At 45.6% G+C, this 23,484-nt stretch overlaps 1 protein-coding gene across 1 annotated transcript in view; it reads left to right on the top strand.

The window, feature by feature from the left end:
• The window catches only part of ercc4 (excision repair cross-complementation group 4), a 46,689-nt gene extending 23,505 nt beyond the window's left edge, over positions 1-23,184 (top strand). Inside the window, exons 5-11 of the mRNA XM_078240875.1 lie at positions 1,230-1,410; positions 5,741-5,872; positions 7,948-8,058; positions 10,782-11,370; positions 15,981-16,073; positions 18,011-18,123; positions 20,216-23,184. Of these exons, the coding sequence (XP_078097001.1) occupies positions 1,230-1,410; positions 5,741-5,872; positions 7,948-8,058; positions 10,782-11,370; positions 15,981-16,073; positions 18,011-18,123; positions 20,216-20,949 (1,953 nt within the window). The 3' untranslated portion in view covers positions 20,950-23,184. The remainder of the gene's footprint in view (positions 1-1,229; positions 1,411-5,740; positions 5,873-7,947; positions 8,059-10,781; positions 11,371-15,980; positions 16,074-18,010; positions 18,124-20,215) is intronic.
• Positions 23,185-23,484: the final 300 nt, after the last annotated feature.

Here is a 23,484-nt window from a genome sequence, read left to right as displayed (position 1 = left end):
GTTGGGTCAATAACAAGAGGGCACAGGTTCAAGGTGAGAGGGGGAAAGTTGAAGGGAGATGTGCGGGGGAAGTCCTTCACACAGAGAGCGGTGGGTGCCTGGAACGCGCTCCCAGAGGAGGTGGTGGAAGCAGGCACATTAGCAACATTTAAGAGGCATCTGGATGGGTCCATGAATAGGGAGGGAATAGGGGGATACGGACCGAGTAATACATACAGTTGTATGTAATCCATTCGGCCCATCGAGTCTGCACCAACCACAATCCCACCCAGGTCCTACCCTCATAAGTCCATGCATTTACCCTAGCTAGTCCCCCTGATACTAAGGGGCAATTTAGCATGGCCAACCAACCCAACCAGCATGCCTTTCGGACTGTGGGAGGAAACTGGAGCACCCACAGGAAACCCACGCAGACACGGGGAGAACATGCAAACTCCACACAGACAGTGACCCAAGCCGGGAATTAAACCCGGGTCCCTAGCTCTGTGAGGCAGCAGTGCTAACCACTGTGCCGTAAGGGCAGAAGGTTTTTTTTTAGTTTAGTTAGGGGATCATGATCGGCACGGGCTTGGAGGGCTGAAGGGCCTGTTCCTGTGCTGTACTTTTTGTTCTTTGAATTTAAAAGTAATCTTTTAATATAAATCATACTGAGATTATTCCATTGCAAAATATTGAGAAATCCGAAGCGATGCTTCAGCAATATATGATCCATGTTGTACTTAAGGCTATAGTACATCAGGGTACTCATATCTAGTGAGAAACAGCTATATTTTATGATCTAACCATCTTGTTTGCTTGAAAGTCTATAATGAGCCTCAGTGTTCGCTTGGAAAAACTGAAGTATTGTATAAAAATGAATCAGGAGTGTGGTGTAGAACCAAGCCATCAATCCACAGCAAAGCTCTCCATAAAGGGATTTTCTTTTGGCTGTAGCTTATCAGATCGTGGGTCCACTACAACTTATTTTAAATGGAAGAAAACAGTTGTTTGGACATACCCCTAAGGGGCAATTCAGCATGGCCAATCAACCTAACCCGCACATCTTTGGACTGTAGGAGGAAACCGGAGCATCCGGAGGAAACCCACGCGGACATGGGGAAAACATTCAGACTCCACACAGACAGTGACCCGAGGCCGGAATTGAACCCAGGTCCCTGGGGCTGTGAGGCAGCAGTGCTAACCACCGTGCCACCCATTTCTTTGATTACTTCTATTTCCTTATTTTACAGGCAATGTGTTATTATTTAGACCCAGTCTGGCACCAACTCGGGACAAAAACCAAATCTCTGGTGCAGGATTTGAAGATTCTTCGCACCCTGTTACAATACCTGACCCAGTACGACTGTGTCACTTTCCTCAACCTACTCGAGTCTCTTCGAGCCACTGAGAAAGCTTTTGGACAGAATTCAGGTAATTGTAAAATTAAGACTGAAAACTCTTTTCAGTATCGAGAAAATATATCACCGGCAACCACGTAATTGACTGTGTACACACACTTTAACAAATAGTTGGCACTCTGGCCATTTCTTTGTGCTACTGATTTTGGGAAAATGTCCAGCTTATGAAGCTTCCACGTGTTGAATCCTGCCTTGTACTGCTTCAGCAACAAAAACAGAAAATGCTGGAAAAACTCAGCAGGTCTGGCAGCATCTGTGGAGAGAGAAAATAGAGTTAACTTTTCAAGTCCACATGACTCTTGTCTTGCATTGTAGAGAGGGAGAAATGTGTTGGATTTTGTATTGTATAAGAGGGGCTGGAGCCACTGGACCGGGGTAGAAGGTCCATGATTGGTGATAGCTAGGAGAGATTGTAACAAAGATGTGTAGGTGACACAACAGAGGAAGTGTTAATGGCAGGAGAAGATGCTGGTAGTTGCATAAAGGTAAGATATCAGAATGTAAAAGTAAAGTAAGGTTTATGTATTAGTCGCAAGTGGGCTTACATTCACACAGCGATTGAAGGTACTGTGAAAATCCCCTAGCACTCCGGCGCCTGTTCGGGTACACTGAGGGAGAATTTTTAGCATGGCCAATTCACCTAACCTGCACGTCTTTGGAGTGTGGGAGTAAACTGGAGCACCCGGAGGAAACCCACGCAGACACGGGGAGAACATGCAAACTCCACACAGACAGTGACCCAAGCCGGGAATTGAACCCAGGTCCCTGGCTGTGAGGCAGCAGTGCTAACCACTGTGCCACCATGCCGCCCCTGTGTTAATGGGAGATTAAAGGTCAGCCTATGGCAGGAGCTTACCATAAGAGTCTTTTAATGTGGGGAGGCTGCTTCGCTGCAGCTACCACATGGTTTTACAGGTTGATATTCCATCTGTTTGGCTGCATTCTCTTGCCATTAAGTCCTGAAGTGGGACATTCCCACTGCACCACAAGACCTAGCTTTGGTACTTCGTCTAACTCATCCATGATAAGAAGCTACAGGAGAATAAACAAAACTATTACGATGCACATGTGGGAGAATTGTGCACTTGGGTCATTTTCCCAGACTTGGCTCAAAATCTATAAGCAGCTATAGTTTCACAGTTGACTCCTGTTTCAGCACTTTCTTGTCTTAGTGAGGCCGGCAATCAACTGGGATTCTAGTCCGCTCTGAAATATAATCACTCAACCATCATGCCAACAGTGGAATCTAACAGCAATCTGAAATTGTGATTGATTATGGAGATGTTACATATTTAACTGGTTGCATGATTGCTTTAAGAGCTGATCACGTGATTTAGAGTCATAGAGGTTTACACCATGGAAACAGGCCCTTTGGTCCAACTTGTCCATGCTGCCCTTTTGTAACCACTAGGCGAGCCCCAATTGCCTGCGTTTGGCCCATATCCCTCTATACCCATCTTACCCATGTAACTGTCTAAACGCTTTTTAACAGACAAAATTGTATCCGCCTCTACTACTGCCTCTTTGATGATGATGTCATTAGGCTGCTGTTTTCGTTTCCGTTTGTACTCTGAGCAGAGAATATCTTGTTTAATAAACCTGTTGTGTGTTACTTTGAATCTACATGTGCGAACCACGTCTTTTCTTTTTGTTTAAGACTCACAATCCCCAACATAGTTCAGACATTACAGGAGATCATAAGCAAAACAATCAACTGAAGTGGGACGATTGATTAATCAAGCCAAACCTGTCCTGTTCACACTTGCAGCAAGGTATTGGTGTTTCAGTTAGACCTGTCAATGTGCCAGTCGGCTGAGGAGATCAGTATTTTTTGATCACACCACTGTAAAGTAATTTGAGGCATTTTTCTACTTTAGAGGTGTTCTCAAATTCAAGTTGCTGTTTTACTCCATTGTTTGAATGGAGGTATCCCAACATTGTTTCTGTAGGTAAGCCTTTGCCATATACGTGTTGGACAGTGCTTTCACCTGTTCAATTATCCAGTATTTTCTGGATCAGATGAGATACACTTTTTGCTTCTTTACCTTCCCAGTATTATGACTTTCCCATGTTCAATTTTCCATGACTTTTGACAAGACTTTCAGGTTTTAACTGACCAATAAATTTGAATCAGGGATGGTGATGTAGTAGTTTGGTTACTGGCCTAGGCGGCCCAGTGGTTAGCACTGCTGCCTCACAGCGCCCGGGACCCGGGTTCGATTCCCAGCTTGGGTCACTGTCTGTGTGGAGTCTGCACATTCTCCCCGTGTCTGTGTGGGTTTCCTCCCACAGTCCAAAAGACGTGCTGGTTAGGTGGATTGGCCATGCTAAATTCTCCTTCAGTGTACCTGAACAGGCACCAGAGTGTGGCGACTAGGAGATTTTCACAGTAACTTCATTGCAGTGTTAATGTAAGCCTACTTGTGACACTAATAAATAAACTTTAAAACTTAAATTTTAAAAACTTTAGTAATCAGTAATCAAGGAGTGATCCAGAGATCCTGGACACTGCTCTGGAGACCCGAGTTCAAATACTAGGATTCTTACAGTGCAGAAGGAGGCCATTCAGCCCATCGAGTCTGCACCGACCACAGTCCCACCCAGGCCCTATTCTCGTAACCCCACTCGGGTCAATTTAGCGTGGCCAATCAACCTAACCCACATACCTTTGGACCCGCACATCTTTGATCCCACCATGGCAGATGGCGAAATTTGAATTCAATAAAAATCTGGAATTCAAAGTCTAATGATGACTATGAAACTATTGTCAATTGTTGTAAAAACCCATTGGTTCACTAGTCTTACCTGGTCTGGCCTTCACATGACTCTTAAATGCCTTCTGAAATAGTCTAGTCCCTCAATTCAAGGGCCACAAATGCAGGCCCACCTGGCGATGCCCACCGCAAATGAATAGAAGAAGTGCCAGTAATCCAGAATGCGTCAGTCTGAAGATCTGAATTCAGTTTGAAGAAAAATCTGGAAATAACAACTCGGTGTGAGTAAAAATGGTCAGTTTGCTCTAGTCATCGAAACACCACTGGTTCCCGAATGTTAATTGGACAAGTCAGCTTGTGGAGGGTGACTGAGGAAATATCAGATCAGGAATAAGTCTCCATTCTCCCCTCCCTCTCTCCGTCCCAGTTGCTGCAGTTCCGATGGGAATTAGCAGAAGTGATAATAGATATTGCCATGCTGCTGGCAGACTGATCAACTCCCTTTTTAAGTTATATTCCAGAGTCTTGTCAAGTGTCTTGAGGCAGTTTTGTCGACATCAGCATTTTAAAATGTATTTATTGCAAACACGGAGTACTGTGAAAAAGAGATCTAAAAGCTGAGCTTGGCCAAATAAAACCTTCCCTCAAGAAATTCATGCCTTAATCTGGATTAGCCTTGCTATAGCTGTGATGGGAAATACCCTGGATCACATATTGCAGCCATTAATGTATTCCTTAAATGCTTCGCTGCAATGTTTCCTGTAACTGGTAAAGTCGCCATAGTCTCAGAGGACCATAGGCCGCTCTCCCCTTTGAGGGGGCGAGCTGAGTGGTGGTGATTTAACCTGAGGATCACCACACCTCAGGCCAGAGACAAGGTTGAGAAGGCGAAGCCTTCATGAATAACCTCAGCCGGTACGGGAATTGAACCCATGCTGTTGGCATCGCTCCGCATCTCACACCAGCTGTCCAGCCAGCTGAATGAGATAACCGAACCCCAATCTGCAGCCTCACCCACCAGGCGACAGGTTGCACCCTGGCTGCTGTTGCAGAGCTCCTCAGCTGCAACTCAGAAGGAGCCAGTGGGCTAAAAGTTAGAAACATAGAAAATATGTTTGAGCCTGTACCACCATTCAATATGATCATGGCTGATCATGCACTTTCAGTATCCCACTCCCGCTTTCTCTCCACACCCCTTAATCCCTTCAGCCGCAAGGGCCACGTCCAGCTCCCTCTTGAACATATTCAACGAACTGGCCCCAACAACTTTCTGTGGTAGAGAATTCCACAGATTCACAACTCTCTGAGTGAAGTTCTTCCTCATCTCAGTCCTGAATGGCTTATCCCTTATTCTTAGACTGCGACCCCTAGTTCTGGACTTCCCCAACATCGGGAACATTCTTCCAGTTCCATCATGCCATCCAATTTTCCATCTAGCATCTAGCCTGTCCAGTCCCATCAGGATTTTGTATGTTTCTATGACAGCTGTGCTAACTTGATGGAGCTGCAGATCGTTGTACAGAAGGTGGCGTTCTTCATTCAGCGCCTCCTTAATGTTGTGTCTTTGACTAATAGATAAAACATTGATGCCAAAAAGCATAATTAGCCAATATTGTTTTGTGCTGACAGGGTGGTTGTTTCTGGATGCCAGCAATACAATGTTTGTGAATGCTCGAGCCAGGGTGTACAAGCGTCCAGAGGCAAAGCTTAAAACCTCAGCAAATGTGGCAAAGACTGAAGCAACAGAAACGAACAAGACAGGTGCGTATGTAATTGTTGTCCCTGCTACCTCACAGGCTACAACTGAGTCAGGGCTCCTTTAGCTCCTCTGTGTGCAAATGGTTTGTATGTTGCCGGGATTGCTCTTTGTGTTTAGAGGGGAAACAAAAGTTTTGACTAGCAGAGAGTGAGAAATCCATGATGCTGGTGGTTTCTTCGGATTGTGGACACCCTTCACTGTGCTGTGGTCAGGAGGATGGTGGTAGGGAACCAACACTTGTAAATGGCAGTCAAGCCACCCACCATCCTGCCCATGAGGGCATGGGCATGCAGGCAATCTGGTAAAGGTTAGTGATTGTCTAACTACCCACCAGTGACTATCTCCTCTCCTCCGCGCCGCCGCCCCCCCCCCCCCCCCCCGGGGGGTGGCGGGGGTGGGGTGGGGTGGGGGGGAGCGGTGCGGAGGGAGAAATAAAGCAAAGGCTCTTTGGGGTTAATTAAGGTGGATTCAGATGATGCAACCAGCAATGAAAGATTGGCAGTCGTGATATCTGAACTAGGCCGATATGCAGTGCCTTTGATGATTGGCCAGTCAGCCTGGCTCACTTCAAGGATCTGGAAGGAGATGCTTGTTCCTGGGGCTTGGAATTCTTTCCCATCTGCCTCAGCGGCCCCTAGCCATTAGGTACACCTGACTGGGCACTCATTGGGAGGCAGATCACTGACTACCGCTCCCTATCAATAGATTACGCACTTTTAACTGGCTGTAAGGCAATAACCTATGTGGCCTGCCAAGTGCACTGATGCCTTCTGGTAGGTGTGATGTTTTTCTGTGGAAGGAGTATACATTTCATAAGGAATGAGCAAGGGAAGTGGGAGACAGACTAGAAATAAAGCAGGACACTACAAGGCCAGCTGGCTCAAAAGGGAGACCTGGGTGTGGGGGGGGGCTCATTTTAGCTCTTCCTGGGATGTATGGCCCCACTGGGAAAGAGTGGAAACAGGACAAACAAAAGGGAAGAGTGGTTGGAGACCCATTCCCCCACCATTTGCATTGAGTGGGCAGCGAAGGAAGTGACAGAGGTCAGATGGTGAGGTCACGTCATCCAATTTTCCATCACCTTGACTGACTGTGGACGGACAGCAGACGAGAATTCAGCTCCATAACATGTAGTCGCACTGATTTTGGGCACTGGAATATTGCTCTGTGCTTGTGTTTCTCATTCATAGTATGAGGAAAAGCACAGCAGAAGACAAATAAATTCTTTTCCGTTTCAAAAAAGTGGTTTAAAAATATCTGACTGGATTTGTTTTTTACAAGGAGCATTCAAGGACACAAGTTTTGTGGGATGTTAGCCTGGGTCATTCAAGCAGATTTTAAGTAATAATTGGTAGTGGATGCTGTCACTTGTTAGTGAGAGCATAGGGTTACAAGTTAAATTTCCATAACCGCCAGTGTTACAGGGAGGTGATGCCAAGTGAAGGCTCGATACCTCCATTCAGAGGGAAGGAGAAATTGGAACATGAGCTACCACAAGGACACTTACAAATTCTAGCAGACAGCTACAGAGCCATGTTGTCGAAACAGAAGTGCGTCACCTACTGGTGCTTTGCTTCCCTTAGGAGATTGGAAAGAGAAGGAATTTTATACCTTCCAAAAACAACCAATTCCTTCAAAGAGTTCAAGACAGAAGAGCTGGAAAACTAGTTTTTTATTCATTTATGGGGCATGGGCGTCACTGGCTGGCCAGCATTTATTGCCCATCCCTAGTTGCCCTTGAGAAGGTGGTGGTGAGCTGCCTTCTTGAATCGCTGCAGTCCACGTGCTGTGGGTTGACCCACAATGCCGTGAGGGAGGGAATTCCAGGATTTTGACCCAGCGACTGCGAAGGAACGGCGATATATTTCCAAGTCAGGACGGTGAGTGGCTTGGAGAGGGACTTGAGGGTGGTGGTGTTCCCATGTATCTGCTGCCCTTGTCCTTCGAGATGGAAGTGGTCATGGATTTGGAAGGTGCTGTCTAAGGAACTTTGGTGAATTGCTGCAGTGTAACTCGTAGATAGCACACAGTTAAAACTGTCGATAACTTCAGCCAGGATTGTTTGCGTTTCGTTTAGAGGAAAAGAAGGATCTTATCCTGGAGGCAAACCCGAAGTGGGAAGCGCTGAGTGAAGTCCTAAGCGAGATCAAGAAGGAGAGTGAGTCCAGTGAAGCACTGTCAGACTCAGGTAAGCCGTCTGAACAGCTGGAAGAATTGAACACCTCATTTTCGTTTGCCTCGCTGCAGAATGCATGCGTTGGCAGTGATTGTAGGAATCCTGTGAGAGTGACGACTCCAGATGGTGCAGACTTCTACATCAAATGGTTTAAGGCTTTTGAAAGGTTTTATGGGGCAGCTGGGACTGGAACTCACAGAGAAACTGTACTTGAAATTTGGACGGAAATTAGATTTGTTCAGAGGTGTTAAATGATTTATGAGTCAGCTACATGTTTATGTAAAAGACATTTCATTTTATTGCACATGAGATTCATGCATTTGTTTTTTAAGAACCTGCTGCTGGAATATAAATGGTACCAATGACATTTACTGTATGAATGTGCATACTCCACGCTCCCACAGCGAGGTGGGCCTAATTGAATCAAATTAGGTAGCTGACCAGTAAAGCTGTTGGAATATAAGAATAGACAAATCCATATTAGTAGATGTGGTAAAGTTTAGATACTCACAGGAATGTGAAAGCAGATATTATTTCCATTTACACTCTCTTTGACATTCTGAGGAAGCAATTATAAAGCTGATAAAATATGAGCAGACTGGACACAAGTGATAATTAATTGAATGTGGAGTCAGAGAATTTGTGATGGTAAATATCCAGATTATCTAGAGAGCGAGGTGGCAGAGATAAAAGCTTTAACGTTATTTAAAATTCAATTAGATGGAACAGTTAATACCCTGAAGGACTTAATTTTTGATGGACCAAATGACATTTTCTCATCCGTGACTTTTTTTAAGTTCTTAGTCTGTAACATACAGTCCTCCAAGATGGCGCTGCAGCGTGGCTACTTCTTGCGAGCTGTGCCCAGCATGCCCTCTAATTCTATCTTTTACTCTCGATCCATGCTTTTAAAACTCTATTTTCAACTCTTTAACCGTGCACTCTGGCAATCTCTTACAAAGGTCTGAGGTCACGTATCAACCGACTCTTCCCTGCTGCCATCAGACTTTTGAATGGCCCTAACTCGCACTAAGTTGATCTTTCTCTATACCCTAGCTATGACTGTAACATTACATTCTCCACCCTCTCCTTTCCTTCTCTATATATAGTATGCTTAGTCTGTATAGCATGCAAGAAACAATACTTTTCACTGCATACTAATACATGGATAATCCAGATAATTACAGGCCGGTGAGCCTAACATCAGCAATAGGGAAATTATTGGAGAGGCTTCTTCGAGACAGGACTTACTCCCACTTGGAAATAAGTGGACGTATTAGCGAGAAGCAACATTGTTTTGTGAAGGAGAGGTCATGTCTAACTAACTTGATTGAGTTTTTTGAGGAAGTGACGAAGATGATTGATGAGGGTAGGGCAGTGGATATTGTCTACATGCACTTCAGTAAGGCCTTTGACAAGGTCCCTCATGGCAGACTGGTACAGAAGGTGAAGTCGCAAGGGATCAGAGGTGAGCTGGCAAGTGGATACAGAACTGGCTAGGTCATAGAGGTCAGAGGGTAGCAGTGGAAGGATGCGTTTCTGAATAGAGGGCTGTGACAAGTTTTGGAAGGTCTAATACAGATGGGAAATATACAGTAAATGGCAGAACCCCTTAAGAGTATTAATAGGCAGAGGGATCTGTGTGTACGGGTATACAAGTCACACTGAAAGTGGCAAAGCAGGTGGAGAAGGTATTCAAGAAGGCATTAGGCATGCTTGCCTTCATCGGCCGGGGCGCTGAGTTTTAAAATTGACAAGTCATGTTGCAGTTTTATAGAACCTTAGTTAGGCCGCACTTGGAATATAGTGTTTAATTCTGGTCACCAGACTACCAGTAGGATGTAGAGGCTTTGGCGAGGGTACAGAAAAGATTTACCAGGATGTTGCCGGGAGGGCATTCGCTGTGAGGAGAGGTTGGAGAAACTGGGTTTGTTCTCACAGGGACAACGGAGGTTATGGGGCGATCTGTTAGAAGTCTACAAGATTATGAGGAGCATGAACAGAGTGGATAGTCAGAGGCTTTTTCCCAGGGTGGAAGAGTCAATTACTCGGGGGCATAGGTTTAAGGTGTGAGGGGCAAGGTTTAAAGGAGATGTATGAGGCAAGTTTTTTACACAGAGGGTGGTGGGTGCCTGGAACTTGGGAGAGGTAGTGGGAGCAGATATGATAGTGACTTTTAAGGGGTGTCTTGACAAATACATGAATAGGATGGGAATAGAGGGATATGGTCCCTGAAAGGGTCGGTGTTTTAGTTCAGCCGGGCAGTATGGTCGGTGCAGGCTCGGAGGGCCGAAGGGCCTGTTCCTGTGCTGTAGTTTTCAGCTTTGACAAAAGGTCATCTGGACTCGAAACGACAGCTCTTTCCTCTCTTTACAGATGCTGCCAGACCTGCTGAGATTTTCCAGCATTTTCTCTTTTGGCTTCTGTAATTTTCTTGTTCTTTGTTTGTTGTTTATGACAATAATAAGTCAAATCAAACTAAAGTTCTGGGCGTTATTTGCGTCACTGACTGGAACATGGGGAGTTTTGATCTGGTAATTGGGATATGTTGTTTTAACTCTCTGCTAGTTTGTGTGGCGTTTATGAGTAACCTTCTAAATAGTCATTTCTGTTGACAGGACTGTGTGCTGCAAACACCTCTCTCTACAACAGATATTGTGCATGTGTGTGAGTGTGTGCCCGCAAGTCTTACTCAGCATAATGATTGCAGCAATGTTTTCTCTTGCTGCTCGTAGGTCATGTGCTGATCTGTGCCTCTGATGATCGAACCTGTGCTCAGCTGAAGGAGTACATCACCGTTGGAGAGGAAGCCTTGTTAATGAGGCTGTATAGTAAAACCTTTGGGAAGAGTGAGAAGGCAGAGGATGACAGGGCAGCCTGGATAAAAGATCGGAAGGCTGGCAAATCCAAGGCGAAACTGAAATCCGGCAATGGGCCCAAAACCAAGAAAGCCAAAGCAGAAACTGGTAAAAACAGGAAGAAACCAGAATTAACCTTAACCCAAATGGTAGGAAGAGAAAATGATGAAGGTCCTAAGAAGGCAAAGGAAGGAGAGGACAGTGAAGAAAATGCTAGCCCAGAAGCCAGCACTGAGGAGGCAGAATCTGAGGACGTAATCCTGAAATTGCCAACAGATGCCTGCTATGGAATCCTGAAGGAGCCACTCATAGTCATTCATCCCTTACAGGGCTGCAGTGATCCGTATAGCCTGTCCCGTGTCCTGCATGAAATTGAGCCCCGCTATGTTATATTGTACGATGCAGAACTGACGTTTGTGCGCCAGCTTGAGATTTACCGAGCAAGTAGGCCTGGCAAGCCCCTAAGGTAATTCAAGCCTAATTTTCAGACCTTCAGACATTTTTTTTTCTGAATTCTCAGAATATAAGCAACCTGGATGAGATTTAATAGCCTGTCTCTAATTGTCAAGACGTTTTCAAAGCAATTGTCTTTATAACAGTTGGGTCACTCACTAAGCCAGCCGTGGAGCATTAAGAATCAGCCATTTTCTGTGGACTAGAGCTACATCTAGCCCATGACTGGGAAATGTTTCACAACTTGTGTTATGTGGACACACTAGTCTGTTGCTAGTTTAATACCATGACTGAGACAATATTGTGCCATATCTTGGAATGCACTGGAGATCCAAGTAATTTTGAGTCACTTTTGTTTGGTTTTCTCATTATAGTCTCGAGTCGCATGTGAACCATATCAGGTCGATGTAGGCTCCCTTTCCTGCAGGGTTTGTATCAACTATAGTTCGGTGATAGCGTAGTGGTTGTCACTGTTGCCTCACAGCGCCGGGGACCCAGCTTGAGTGACTGTCTGTGCGGAGTCTGCACATTCTCCCCGTGTCTACGTGGGTTTCCTCCGGGTGCTGCAGTTTCCTCCCACAGTCTGAAAGACGTGCTGGTTAGATGCATTGGCCGTGCTAAATTCTCCTTCAGTGTACCCGAACAGGTGCTGGAGTGTGGCGACTAGGAGATTTTCACAGTAACTTCATTGCAGTGTTAATGTAAGCTGACTTGTGACACTAATAAATAAGCTTAACTTCAAACCCTCTCAGGTGGATGTAAAGATCCCACCGCACTATTTGAAGAGGGGTTCTCCTCCTGCCCTGGCCAATAATTATCCAGCAACCAAAATCCCTAGCAAAGTTTCACTGATCATTTATGCCATTGCTGATTGCAAGTTGTCTAAAGTATTTTGGAACACCCTGAAGTCATAATCGGTGCTACACAAATGCAAGTTCTCCTTATTAGTGAAGCAGTATTTTTTTATATTCATTCGTAGGACATGGGTGTTGCTGGCTGACCATTTATTGCCGATCTCTGATTGCTCTTGAGAAGGTGGTGATGAGCTGCCTTTTTGACAACTGAGTGGCTCACGAGGCCATTTTGGAGTTAAGACCACATTGCTGTGACTCTGGATCACATGTAGGCCAGACATGAGGACGGCAGATTTCCTTCCCTAAAGGTGGATTTTTCCGACAATCGACAATGGTTTCATGGTCATCAGTAGATTCTTAATGCCAGATATCTTTTATTGAATTCAAATTCTACCACCTGCCGTGGCGTGAATTGGAACCCAACTCCCCTATTAATCCTAATTCTGGATTAATAGGCTAATGATAATACCACCAGGCCATCGCCTCCCCATAATATGATGATGAACTGCAGGAAAGTGGCTCCAATCACTTTCCCATTCTATCGTAGAATCGCTACAGTGCAGAAGGAGGCCATTCGGCCCATCGAGTCTGCACCGACCATAATCCCATCCAGACCCTATCGCCATAACCCCGTGCATTCCCCGTACGTTTACCTTAGCTAGTCCCCCTGACACTAGGGCAATTACAGTAAGAAGTTTAACAACACCAGGTTGTCACTCACCTGAAGAAGGGGCTTAGAGCTCCGAAAGCTTGTGTGGCTTTTGCTACCAAATAAACCTGTTGGACTTTAACCTGGTGTTGTTAAACCTCTTACTGTGTTTACCCCAGTCCAACACCGGCATCTCCACATCATGACTAGGGCAATTAAGCATAGCCAATCTACCTAACCCGCACATCTTTGGAGTGTGGGAGGAAACTGGAGCACCCGGAGGAAACCCACGCAGACACGGAGTGCAGACTCCACACAGACAGTGACCCAAGCCGGGAATCAAACCCGGGTCCTTTTCGCTGTGAGGCAGCAGTACTGACCACCGTGTCACCGTGCCGCCCAATATCATTTCTTTTACACATTCGTCTCCCGCTCCCCCACCAAAGAACTGTCGCACACGCACGTGTTTGTACTTGACTTCCATTCAGCAATATGTTGGGGCATTTAGAACACTGTGTCCCAAAGCATCCTTCGGTGTAGCTAACTTGACACTTCCGTTCTGCCCTTTAACAACCGCCAGTGACAGTTCACCATCACTGGGCTAGATTTTCAGCAGGGACTAGCAGCATCTCGCATCTGCTCTCATCATTACCGCCCACTCTTCAACCTGTTTGTTATCTGGCAGGATATTAAATGTGGGGATCCAGTTGCCTGGAAGCTGTGTTAACATGAATAAAGAATCTCCACATTGACTTGGGCATTGTTTGTTCTGCAGCGGTTCCATGTTCATTTGTAACTGTCAGGGACGGCTGAGGCGTGGGCATTTTACCTAAATTGTGCTCGTGGTGTTTCAGCCTCAGCAATAAATAATCGGGACAGAACCGCGTGGCAGCTCACTGCATTAATTCAGTATACACACAAAACCTAACGCTTTGATAAAGAGCATAAATTACTGGACTAGTTCCATAGATTCTGCATGTCATTAATCTCCATCCCCACCTGCATCTAATTCAGTCTGCCAAACTCATTGGATGCTAATGACCGAGATTGGTTTATTAATTTCTATAGTTCTGGCTCTTCACATTGGTTTATGGTTTATGCTGAAATGGTACAGTATGGGCAAAAGGTGAAGGAGGTTTAAGGACAACCACACACACACACACACACACTCACATCACACACTCACCGGCGCATGCACGCACGCACATGCTCATACACACACGCACATGCACCCTCACTCACACACTCACATCACACACTCTCACCAGCGCACACACGCACATGCTCATACACACGCGCTCACACGTGCACACGTGCGCGCACATGTGTGCGTGCACACTCTCTCGCTCATACACACTCACGCGCTCTCACACACACACTCTCACTTTCTCTCTCACATTCACTCACTCACTCTCACTCACTCACTCTCACACACTCACTCACATTCACACACTCATTTGTACTCGCACTTGCACACTCGTACTCGCACTCGCACACTCATACACACACTTGTACTCACACTCTCACACTTGTACTCACACACCCGTACACACACTTGTACTCACACTCTCACACTCACACTCGTACTCACACCCGTACACATACTTGTACTCACACTCTCACACTCGTACTCACACTCGTACTCACACCCGTACACACACTTGTACTCACACTCACCCATTCGTACTCGTACTCGCACTCGTACTCACACCCGTACACACACTTGTACTCACACTCTCACATTCGTACTCGCACTCGTACTCACACACACACTCGTACTCACACCCGTACACACACTTGTACTCACACTCACACATTCGTACTCGCACTCACACTCGTACTCACACACACACTCGTACTCACACTCACACATTCGTACTCACACTCACACCCGTACACACACTTGTACTCACACTCACACACTTGTACTCACACCCACAGCCACAAGCGCGGACACACAACTTTACCCTTGATCTGCTCTCCCTCTTTTCAGTGTTTTTATTGCTCTGTACTCTGTCTCTGTCTCTGTCCCAAATATTGCCCATTTCTTTATCCAGGCATTTGGTAGTATGTAAAGCTTGCTACCACACGGGATGGTTAAGGCAAATAGCACTGATACCCTTAAGAGGAGGCTACAAAGTTTTTAAAATTAAAGTTTATTTATTAGTGTCACAAGCAGGCTTACATTAACGTGCAATGATTGTGAAAATCCCCTAATCGCCACACTCCGGCGCCTGTTCGGGTACACCGAGGGAGAATTTAGCATGGCCAATGTACCTAACCAGCATGTCTTTGGGACTGTGGGAGGAAACCGGAGCACCCGGAGGAAACCCACGCAGACACGGGGAAAACGTGCAGACTCCACACAGACAGTGACCCAAGCCGGGAATCGGACCCAGGTCCCTGGCACTGTGAGGCAGCAGGGCTGACACTATGCCACCGTGCCGTCCAAAGCAGCAATACAAACTTTTGGTGGGCTACAGGGAGTGGGACTAGCTAAGCCACTCGAGCAGAGAGCTGGCACTGACATGACGGGCTGAATGGCGTCCTGTGCTAGAACACAGGGAGAACGTGCAGACTCCGCACGGACAGTCACCCAGGCCGAGAATCGAACCCGGGTCCTTGGCGCTCTGAGGCAGCAGTGCTAACCACTGTGCCACCGTGCTGCTCCATAAGTACATGAGGGAGAAAGAAACCAAGGAATATATGAATATGAGGATGAAAGGAGGCTGGTTTGGAGCGTAGACTATTTGGGCTGAGTGGCCAGTTTCTGTGCTGTAAATTCTGTGTATATATGTTTTTAGAATATCTGAGTGTGCCTTCCTCCTCTCCCACTCAGTCATTCATGTGAATAAATTGCAAAATGTTTTTCTCTCCAGCAGCCTGGTGATCAAATTTATTTCCATCAGTATCATCTCTTCAATTTAGTGCAGTTAACGAGGCAATCCAAACACTTGCAGCGGGGCTGACACAGCTGAGTCAAAGGGAAGCCACAAGCCAATTTAACTTGTATATTCTGCCTTTTTCATAACCTAATCTGCAGTTGTGTACCTGTTTCAATGTGAATCATTAAGCATCGGCAGTGCCTAAAGGGCTGATGCTCCATCTCATTTCTTTTAGGGTTTATTTCCTAATATACGGAGGCTCCACAGAGGAGCAGCGCTACCTCACCAACCTGAGAAAAGAGAAGACAGCTTTTGAACATTTGATAAGGTAAGTGCAGGGAAATGGAGTTCATAGTGTGAACAAAACACCTTGTGAAATTAAATTAAAACACTGGCCCATTTACCCTTGATTTTTTTTGTGGAAATGGCTTAGATGGAACTTTCGTTAAACAATTTAGCCCAGTTCGTTTCATCGCCTTCAAAAAACCAAAATTGACAGAGGAAATCATTTCATTAATTTGATAAAAGTATCAGCGCCCCTCACTCGCGGCTCTAGGTGAGTGTGAAAGATCAAATTCAGCAACGCACTTGCTGGGAAAACTGCGAGCAGCTTTCGTGACTTTCTCGGACAGTTGAAAAATTATTTTCATTTCCTGAAGCAACAGGAAGTGAGGCTGGATCTTGTCTGCGCTCTCACCTTGCCAGAGTGGCCTAATTCTGCTCCTATGTCTTACGGTCCTATGGTATCCCTGCAGTATTGGAGTTCAGAAGAATGAGAGATGATCTTATTCAAACATGCAATTGGCACGGTGTCACAGTGGTGAGCACTGCTGACTCACAACGCCAAGGATCCGGGTTCGATTCCGGCCTTGGGTGACTGACTACGTGGAGTTTGCACGTTCTCCCCGTGTCTGCGTGGGTTTCCTCCGGGTGCTCTGGTTTCCACTGTCCAAAGATGTGCAGGTTAGGTGGATTGGCCATGCTAAATTGCCCCTTAGTGTCCCAAGATCAGTAGTTTAGATGGACCAGCGATGGTAAATGTGTGGGATAGGGCAACGGAGAGGGCCTTTGTACGATACTGTCAGAGAGCCAGTGCAGACTTGATTAGCCAAATGGCCTCTTCTGCACTGTAAGGGTTGTATGATTCTATAAGATCCTGAGGGCACATCAAAGGGTGGATATCCAAAGCATGTTTCCTCTTCCGGGGAAGACAAAAACTGGGGGACACAATTTAAAAATAAAAAGTCTCCCTTTTAAGACAGAGATGAGGAGAAACCTTTTCTCCCGAAGGGTTGATAGTCTGTGGGATCCTCTTCCTCAGAAAGCGGTGGAGGCTGGGTCATTGAATTTATTCAAGGCTGAGTTACTTCGGTTTTTGTTAAGCAAGGGACAACAGACAGGAAAGTGGAGTTGAAACCACAACCAGATCAGCCAGGATCTTATTGAATGGTGCAGCAGGCTCGAAGGACCCACCCTACTCAATGTTCTTACTCCACAGCCACAGCAATGGGGTTGACTCTCAGCTGCCCTCGGGCAACTAGGGATGGGCAGTAAATGCTGGCCAGCCAGCGACACCCATGTCCCACGAATGAATAAAAAAAACATATCTGAGGGGAACCCTTCAATGCTTTATTTTGCAGACTTTTAATGAGCCTTTACTGGAAACAAAATAAGTCTTTGTCTGAAATCACTTCTGATATATTTGTTTTTCTCGATGATTATACATGCTGTATCTAGATTTTTTTAGCTTTTTACAAGTCCCTGCCAGTGAAACCTTTGGTTCTTCACTGTTCTGTCAGCTCAGCAATAAACACTATTTGTTGAATCTTAAGTTTAAAGTTTATTGATTAGTGTGACAGGTAGGCTACAGTAACACTGCAATGGCATTACTGTGAAAATCCCCCTAGTCGCCACACCTGTTCGGGTACACTGAGGGAGAATTTAGCATGGCCAATGGACCCTAACCAGCACGTCTTTCAGAGTGTGGGAAGAAACCGGAGCACCCGGAGGAAACCCACGCAGACACGGGGAGAACGTGCAGACTCTGCACAGACAGTGACCCAAGCTGGGAATCGAACCCGGGTCCCTGGCGCTGTGAGGTAGCAGTGCTAACCGCTGTGCCCTCGTGCCGCCCATTATAACTTACTAATGCAATTCCTATGTATATATCAAAAAAAAGTTTTTGTGATAATGAATGAGGACTTTTTGTTTGCTTGATGAGAAATATTGTTAATCGTTGTGAGTTTCTATCCTGCAAACGTTTAGAGAGAAGGCGATGATGGTGGTCCCTGAGGAGCGAGAGGGAAGAGATGATTTGAACCTGGATCTTGTACGAAGTGTCGCCCCAGCGACTGCTGTTACAGACACGAGGAAAGCAGGTTTGTGTAAACTGGGAACGCTCCTTATTTTCTTTCTGAGACTCTTTTCTGAATCAACAAATACAGTAATCAGGATAATTCCCATCACTGAAATGTCAGAAGTGTTCTGTGCATTGGTGATTGCATGGTATCCGCTCCTTCTGCAATTTCTCAGCTAATAATTATAATAAATTGTTTCCTGGCTTGGGTGAATACCAGCAGCATGCAGACTGCCTGCAGTTGAGGCTGGTGGCCCAGCACCACTTCCTCATGGGCAAACAAGGTTTAGCAATAAATGCCAGCCTTGCCAACCCAACCAATATGCTGCGAATGAATACTAACTTGTAACCTGAAATGAAATGTGCCTCTTTCTAATGTCAAAATGTGGTGGCAGTTTAATGCCTTGCCAGCTAACATGGCAGCACGGTGGTTAGCGCTGCTGCCTCACAGCGCCACGAACCCGGGTTCAATTCCGGCCTCGGGTCACTGTCTGTACAGAGTCTGCACACTCTCCCCGTGTCTGCGTGGGTTTCCTCCGGGTGCTCCGATTTCCCCCCACAGTCGGAAAGACGTGCTGGTTAGGGTGCATTGGCCGTGCTAAATTCTCCCTCGGTGTACCCGAACAGGCGCCGGAGTGTGACGACCAGGGGATTCTCACAGTAACTTCATTGCAGTGTTAATGTAAGCCTGCTTGTGACTAAAAAATAAATGAAAATTTATAAACTGTTTGAACACTGTGCTTTGAGAACCCATTAGCCTTTGCCATTAGTGACAATGGCAGATGACACTGACCTCCAAGATCCACCTTATTGTTCTCCCATGGTTTGTGGATAACGCTGGCAAGGCCAGCATTTGTTGCCCAGCCCTAATTGCCCTTAAACTGAGTGGCTTACTAGGCCGTTTCAGAGGGCAGTTAAGATCAACCACATTAGAACCACACTAGGGGAATTTCACAGTAAGTTCATTGCAGTGTTAATGTAAGCCTTACTTGTGACTAATAAATAAACTCTATTTTACTGTGGGTCTGAAGTCACACATAGGCCAGACCAGGTAAGGACGGCAGATTTCCTGATTTCATGATCACCATTGTTAACTTTCAATTCCACGGTGTTTAGTGAATTTAAATTCCACCAGCTGCCGTGTCCCCAGAGCTTTAGCTTGAGTCTCTGGATTACGAGACAGAGATGTTACCACTGTACCACCGTCTCTCCCCCACCATCTCTGCCATGTGATGTTCACTTTTCACAGCAGCAGTTTAAATCTGGCACCAGGTCGAGCAGAGCCGGACATGCAGCCAATCACATTGCAGGATTCTCACAGGCAGCAAACCAAGGAGTTAAAAGCACATATAATACCTTTACTTTTAATTTAGGATAATTAAATAAATGATTGGGTTAAGATAGAAGCTAAAATAAATACTTTTATCTTTAATGTGGAATTTTTATATCATAATGGGGAAATTAAGTTTTAAATTTATTTATTAGTGTCACAAGTAGGCTTACATTATTTTGATTTGATTTATTATTGTCACATGTATTGGGATACAATGAAAAGTATTGTTTCTTGCGCGCTATACAAAGCATACCATTCATAGAGAAGAAACACTGTAATGAAGTTACTGTGAAAATCCCCTCGACGCCACACTCCAGCATCTGTTCGGGTACTCTGAGGGAGAATTTAGCACGGCCACTGCACCTAAGTAGCACGTCTTTTGGATTGTGGGAGGAAACCAGAGAACCCTGGAGGAAACCCACGCAGACACGGGGAGAATGTGTAGACAGCACAGACAGTGACCCAGGCCCGGAATTGAACCCGGGTCCCTGGTGCTGTGAGGCAGCAGTGCTAACCACTGTGTCACCTTGCATGTTGCATGGTTTCTCCCTCCTAACTCAATCCAATCAGGGCAACGATGCTGTGCGGTAAGAGGGAGAACCTGTTTCAACAGGAAGCAAACTAAAATTTGAAGAAACTGCGCGCAATAAACAATACTTTCCACTGTATGTTAATACCTGTGACAATAATAAATCAAACCAAATCAAGAAGCAAATGTAAGCATCTGATTAAAGGTGAAGATTAAAGATGGATTCTCTTGTTTGGGTTTGTCTTCATGCAGGTGGCCAGGTTCAGAAGAAAGAGCCACAGCGTATTATTGTGGATATCCGGGAGTTCCGCAGTGAGCTACCGTCCCTGATACATCGGCATGGCATTGACATCGAGCCTGTCACCCTGGAGGTTGGCGACTACATTCTGACGCCTGATATCTGTGTTGAGCGCAAGAGTGTGAGCGACCTGATTGGCTCTTTGAACAATGGCCGCCTGTACACTCAGTGCATCACCATGTCACGCTACTACAAGAGGCCCGTTCTTCTGATTGAATTTGACCCCAACAAGCCTTTCTCGCTGAATTTCAGAGGATCTGTCCACCAAGAGATCTCCATCAACGATGTCACGTCCAAGCTCACCCTGTTGACCCTTCACTTCCCCAAGCTGCGCATTCTCTGGTGCCCCTCCCCATACGTTTCCGCCGAGCTGTTTGAGGAATTGAAACAAAACCGCCCCGAGCCCGATGCGGCCACCGCCGCGGCAGTCACCGGCGATTCGGAGATGGTTTCCGAGTCGGACAAGTACAATCCGGGCCCGCAGGACTTTCTGCTGAAAATGCCGGGCGTGAATACGAAAAACTGCCGGGCGCTGATGAACCACGTGAGGAGCATCGCAGAGCTGGTGACCATTCCCCAGGAGAGGTTAGCGGAAATCTTGGGGAATGCCCACAATGGCAAACAGCTCTGGGAGTTTATTCACTCCTCGAATATGGATCGTAAAGCCCAGGGGAAAAATCGCAGGTGACGTTCGGAGTAGAAGGATTTTAACGGACGGGTCTTGTGTTTTAAATTAATGGCAACTGATAAGTATGGACATTTTCGGACCAATGCAGGTATTTTAAAGAAGCGTCAACATATTTAATCCATTGAAGTTTGTGCAATTGGAAAAATGGCAAAGCTGTTACAGAAATAACTGTTCCAGGTTTAAAATTTTGGTAATATTTGGGAGTAATGTATTTACAATGATCCCTCAGGGAGCTCCAGATTGTCTGCTTGTCAGCATATCTGCTTTCCTGCTCTTTATTAGTTTGCTGTAATGAAGGTTCGACCGTAGCTAATACCCAATCTTGTCAAATGTTTATGACTCGCAAGAGAGGATGAAAAAGTGCTAAACAAAGGGGACTGGCCAGGACTGTGGAAATTAAATATCGCCACAGAGATGGATCTTTCACCTTGTTATTTTTGGCAGGAAGACAAGTCTTTTAAATCCTGTGTCAGTGAGTTCACTTCAGCCAAACCCGTTGTGTGTCGCTAGTACATTGGGCTGCATAAACTAGCTTTCTGAAGTTTTGCCCACGACTGGTTTGACTTTTGTTTGTCTACATTATACCCCAAGGAGTCTTGGCTTCAGAAAGGCGTTTTATCAATTGGATTCATCCCTCTCCCCATGGTTTTTATGCTGTCGTTGAAGCCATTAGCAACTTTCATGACAGGCAGCCCATGGTAATAGGAATCTTCCTGAGGTTTAACTCCATGAAATGGCCCTTTGATGTTTCTTTTGAATCATTAAAAGATCTGTAGCTGCAGCGCTTAGCTTGCGAGATGACTGTCAGGGGTTGGAGTCCTCAGTAACTGTTCCAAGTAGTGTCAGCTGTGGCTCCCTTGGTAGCACTCTCGCCCTTGAGGCAAAGAGTTTTGGTTCAAGTCCCGCTCCGGGTGCTGAGCACAAATATCGAAGCTGACACTCCAGTGTAGCACTGAGGGGATGCTGTCTTTCAAACCCAGGCCCTACCTGCCCTCGGGTGGGTGTAAAAAGTCCCGTGGCACAATTTGAAGTAGAACAGGGGAGTGTTCCCCAGTGTCCTGACCAATGAGTATCCAATACATTTGAAGTGTAATTGTTGTAATATCGGCGCTTTCGTAGTCAGTTTACACACAGCAAACTCCCACACACACACAACATGGGAGTTTGCTGTGTGCAAACTGACTACGAAAGCGCCTATATTACAACAACAATTACACTTCAAACGTATTTCTTTGGCTGCAAAGCTAATTTGGGACCCGCTATGGTTGTGAAAGATGCTATATAAATGCAAGTCAGTTTCAGTGCCCACTTGGTACTGAAATTTAGATCAGGAGCAATTCTGCTGTGGCATTTCGCAATAAGATTACAAATAATTAACCTTTTTGGCAGCATAGTCCAAAAATGTGCAGGTTAGGTGGATTGACCATATTAAATTGCCCCTTTGTGTTCCAAGATGTGCAGGTTAGGTGGATTGGCCATTGTAAATTGCCCCTTGGTGTCCAAAGATGTGCAGCTTAGGTGGATTGGCCATGCTAAATTGCCCCTTTGTGTCCAAAGATGTGCAGGTTAGGGGATTAGCCTTTTCTTATGCACAGGTTTAGGGAGGGCCTAAGTGGGATGCTCTTTCGGAGAGTCGATGCAGATTTACTGGGCCGGATGGCCTCTTTCTGCACTGTAGGGATTCTATTCTCTTGTGGACATGTTTCTTGGCCCTTCAATGACGCATGTGTGGCCTTAAAATGAATGGTTTTGAATTTAATTCCACTCTGATGCTGTTTCAAATGGACAGATATGATTTTAATGACTTTGCAGGCTACAAACATTATAAATATCAGAGGAATCAGATTGATTGTCACATGGCTTCTGGAGGCTTTGATCTTGTACATTTTAGGAAATGTTATTTGGCTTTTGGTAAAACACCATTTCACCTCAGCGTAACACACATGGAAAAATGTACAATTTCAAAATGTTAAAGCATTCTGTTAAACCGATTTTTGGGGTTAAATATTTTGGACCAGGAAAAGATATTGAAGCCTCCTCGGCAAAGCTTTTTTTAAAAAAGAAATGAATAAGCACGAACGGAGATTGTAATATAGCTTTAGAATGGAGTAGGGTAAGAGAGGGAGAGGTGCTAAAAGGTTGCGTCAATATTGGTTACACTTATGTATTTTGATATTCTGTGTATGTAGTCATTTTATAAACTCTCTGATAATAAAAATGCTTGGATAAATTCTAGAGAAACATTTGTCTGTACTTTGAATGGAATATCGAGTTGGATCTTTTGCAGCGTCTCCAGTGGATCTCAATTCCGGGATTCAGTTTCCATCAGCGCAGGTTAAGGTTAAGCTGGCGTACTCACAGGCCTGGAACCTTCACCCAGTGTCGGCATCTCCTAGTCACCCCGCAATCTTCTCAGTGTCCGGCCAGATTTTCAAGGACACTTAAGGTGCCATAACCCATCATCTGGATGCGGGAACCTTTATTTATTTTTTTATTTATTCATTTGTGGGACATGGGTGTCGCTGGCTGGCCAGC

The sequence above is a fragment of the Mustelus asterias genome, chromosome 23 (assembly GCF_964213995.1).
Source record: "Mustelus asterias chromosome 23, sMusAst1.hap1.1, whole genome shotgun sequence".
NCBI lineage: Eukaryota > Metazoa > Chordata > Chondrichthyes > Carcharhiniformes > Triakidae > Mustelus > Mustelus asterias.
The sequence above is the reverse complement of the archived record's forward strand: the minus strand, read 5'-3'. Positions and strand labels throughout refer to the sequence as shown.